The 4,235-nt window shown below is 37.0% G+C and overlaps 1 protein-coding gene across 1 annotated transcript in view; it reads right to left on the reverse strand.

The window, feature by feature from the left end:
* Positions 1–3,867, reverse strand: part of TMEM161B (transmembrane protein 161B) — a gene marked incomplete at its 5' end in the record, with an annotated part of 4,830 nt that extends 963 nt beyond the window's left edge. The window contains 3 exons of the mRNA XM_010147002.1: positions 515–611; positions 2,349–2,523; positions 3,754–3,867. Coding sequence (XP_010145304.1) covers positions 515–611; positions 2,349–2,523; positions 3,754–3,867 — 386 coding nt within the window. The remainder of the gene's footprint in view (positions 1–514; positions 612–2,348; positions 2,524–3,753) is intronic.
* Between the last annotated feature and the right edge of the window lie 368 nt (positions 3,868–4,235).

Genomic DNA, 4,235 nt, shown 5'->3' on the forward strand with positions numbered 1-4,235 from the left:
CTTACAATTTCAACCCAGTCCCCCTTGTCCTGTCCCTACAGGCCCTTGTACAAAGTCCCCTCCCAGCTTCCTTGTAGGCCCCAGTCAGATCTCCCAATAGTAACACGAACCCCGCTTCTCACAATTTCCATTCAAAAAGCCCAGTTAAGATTGAAAAGGTGAAAAAATTTCCTTTAACAGATGCTCTTACAGTTAAATCAGCAATGCTTTATACAGCTCACTTTTAAAATACTTTTTAAAAGACAAATATTTCAGCAGAAGTAAACAGCTCAATTGGTTGCATTACACAATTTCTCAGAAATAAATCAAACAAATTAGTATATAATTGAAAGATGTCAAATGCAGCAACCAGAATAGGACTGCTTAAAAGCCACGCAACAGTATGTTTTAAACTGCAGGAAACTACAACTTCTGTACTTCAAGTACCTGTGGATTCTAATTCTCTTTAGTAAGCTGAAAACATAAAGGCCTTGTGTAGAACAGAACACATTTTTGTTGATCCAATTTTGCCTACCTAGTGTTTTCAAGAGCAGAGTTGTGTGAAGGAGCATTACCAAGGGTGCAACATACTGCAGTGCAATTACACAAAGATAATAGAATACCCGAGCCACCTGGGAAAACAGAAGAGAGTAATTCATGAGTTCTGAATGATCAAAGCAAACCTTCATGAACACGTCTAGGAAAACCAAGCAATTTACTAAAAAGCAGTACTTCTGCATTAAAGCTGTTTTAAAAGTTTTCTAGGGCATCTTGGCATGTGACAATATAGTGTCTTCAAAAGACCTAATGAAGAAAACCCTATACTAATCTCTAGGCTCAGGACATTTACAAATCTGAGAGGAAGTGCTGACAGGAAATAATTAAAAACATGAGTTCTGTTAAAACAAACAATCAATTTTGCTTCTGCAAACTGTATGTCATCATTCAAAGATCTCTATCACAATACACCAGAATCAAAGCTAAATATATGTTATTTTTTAAAGTCCTCAGTGATTGACAAACTAAATACCAATCCAAAAAGGACATAGTACTCACAGTCCAAAGCCTCACAAAAGGTGAATGAAAGTTTGGTTAATATTTCAGTCCCTTTTCAAAGCAAGATATTTTTAAGATTTCTGACTGTGAAACACCAGTATTTTAAAAATAGTGACAAGATCATTTTTCATTAGTAGCTGATCAATAAGAGCATTTAAACGGTCTATTTCAGGTATACATTATGGTGCACAGAAATCCACTCAGATTTATCCCTCCCTCTACTCCCATTTGTTCCATCTTTCTCAAGATTGTTACATTACATATTTTATATAAGCTATTGCCCTAAAAGACTAGACCAAAAAAAGAGGGAAAAACGTTGTAAAATCAATAGCAAGCAAGCAATAAAGTAAAGCTAACGAAATTTTAGAAAAGAACAGAATACAGGGTGGCAAAAAAGATTAAGGCAGATGTGACATTTTTAGAAATACCTTTTAAAACCTCACAAGGGCTTCATGATGAGCAAGTATCAAAAAACTAACGTGAGAAGAAAAAGTGGTAAGACACTGAGAGAAGAAAAAGCATGAGACAAAATATTGTATATAATTGATGGATTATGGCAAAAAGAACAAATTAAAAAGCAACAATCACTGTAGAATGACAGGTAGGAAAGACTATACTGGCAGAAGTCCTAGAAGATAAAGCAGACATGGCTAGTAAAACAAGACAGGACTTCATTTAGTGCTTACAGCCTTCTCAAAGAGAAAATAGGGAAATACTGGATAAACAAACTTAGGAAACACCACACAGAGAGAGATTATTGCTTTATAGAAAGCATGAAAGCTCCCAGAACTGAAATGTATTCACAGCAATCAGCATAGTTCTGTCTTAGCCAGTTGCTGCTACCTGTATTTTCCAAACTTTTTCAGAAGCAAATTGCTAGCCACTTTGTAAAATAACTACTGCATAGTCCACTTGCAATGTTCAGATACTGAGAGAAGCCAAGGATGAGATTAGTCTTTTTCTCCCTATGTTGTAGTTAGAGATCACCACTCACCCTGTGCATTCCCCAATATCTATTTATGCTGAACAAAACCACATCGTATTTGTACATATTTGTAAAGAACAATTCATGAAGGGATCTTTTGTAACAACTTCTGAGTAACAAGCCATCTGCATAATATGGATGATACACCTCTGCATATTTTGGGTTGCAGAATGTCTCCACAGCAATGTTATTTTTATAGGAGATACAGTTTAGGAAGTTTCATTCACATTTCAGCTCTGGTGCCACAGCAGATGTAGCAAACTGGGAAAAAAATCATTGGTACAGACAGATCGCTCCAAATATGTAACCTCAGTGTCACCACACTTACCATTTTCTGTAAATCAACCATACTTATTCTGCCAGCTTCCTTTTTCATCTGATCCACACTTTTCTGGGCTAAATTCAGATAGGCCTGTAAATGATGACGCATCATAGCCAACCGTAAAGCACACAACAGGATTATAATCCACAACCTCACGGTGTCAAATGTATCTTCTGACATTCTGTGGATTAAAAAAAAAAAAAAAAAAGGCTAATGCTGTTTGCCAAAGGTCACCTACTGCTACAGGCATTTGTGTGTCATCTGCAAAGAAATCTTGAAGCATAATGTCAAAAATACTTAACACAAAATGTACAGTTATGAAGTTCGTGTGTGATAACATTCATTTTCACCCTCCACTTCTCCCTCTACTGCTACTTCTTAGTAGCCCTATTACAGCATCAGATACAAATTAGTATCCACTTGTCTGTAAACAAGAGCAGTTCTCTAATGCTTGAATTCTGAGTAATGAAGACAGGACACTAAGAAACAAGCTCGCTCAGATAATTAGGCTTGGGAATGGGCTGCCCAGGTGGAGTCACCGTCCCTGTTGGGATTTAAGAGACATGTGGACAAGGTGTTCAGGGACACGGTTTAGCGGTGGGCTTGGCAGTGCTGGGTTAACAGTTGGCTTTGGTGATTTCACAGCTTCTCTCCAACTTAAAATGTTCTACGATTCTAATCAATTCTATCTTAAGATAAACTGAGGAACAATATGGAAGCAAAAAATATTAATATTTTCCAATGTTTTATGTAATAGTTCAGTGGTCACAAAATCACCTTAGAAGCCTATCTCAGACCTGGAAAGCAACAGAATCGTCAGCAAATTCTATCTGTTTCAGGTCTATTTGAATACTACTATTTAATTATCTAGACCAGTAGTGACAATGACAATCACCAGTGCTACTCAGACAATTTTTATTTCAGATATCCCTCTTCCTGAATGTTCTTTCCTTTTTTATGTTTTAAATATTTTAGCTATCGCTTCCATATGCGCTTCATCCATGCACAGATCTTAAAAGACAAATCACTTCAGTCAGTTCTCATGCCAACGTATCTCAAATCTCTTCAGTGAAATCACTCCTCTCCCACACCAACACGTAAGATACAAGATTCCAGAAGGTGGCAGTGAGGTAGTATTCCACCCAGGATGAACAATCTATCACCGCCAAGGACATGCCAGAAGACACCAGCTTTTTGGCAACCACCACCTTAATGCTGAACACGCTGTGCTAACTCTCGTTCTTCCAAAATAACAGCAACACTTTAAAGCTCAGCTGCAACTTCCACAATACCTCCAGCAGAAGCTATGAAATTTTAAGTCTTTCGCATTCCTGTGACTTTCACAAGGCACTACTTAGATGTATGGCTTTGTTTTCAATACCCCAGAAAGAATTTTTAAAGGGAATCTTACAAAGGGATGCTCTCTTTGCCCAAAGGTGGGTTCATAATGTAGTCCTTAGTGATTGGTTTTACCCACAGCAGAACCATAAATAAAGGTGCCAAGAAGTTTATATGTAGCAATGTTCTGAAAGAAGAAAAACAAAAAAAGGAGAGGAAGTCATTTATTATACACTAATAATTAACACACTGTTCAAACTGTGGTACAGATTCAAAAGGAGAAATCCAAATTTTAAAACAGTTGGGAGAAAGGTAAATACGCAAATTACTTCTCTATTTTATAGGTATGACTTACATTTCAACAAAACAGTAATATTACATACTGTGAAATCACGCTGGTTCTAGCTTAAAAAGTGGTCTTAGAACACCTGAAAACTTGATTTGGTCCAAAGGAGCGACCTGCATTGTACCACACTACAGCAAGAGACAGTTGTTGAAAATTTCTATACAATAGCATAACACTAAACAGCACTAGTGTGCTGGATTCAGCCAGGA

Source organism: Eurypyga helias, unplaced genomic scaffold (genome assembly GCF_000690775.1).
Source record: "Eurypyga helias isolate BGI_N326 unplaced genomic scaffold, ASM69077v1 scaffold45672, whole genome shotgun sequence".
In the NCBI taxonomy this organism is placed as follows: Eukaryota; Metazoa; Chordata; class Aves; order Eurypygiformes; family Eurypygidae; genus Eurypyga; species Eurypyga helias.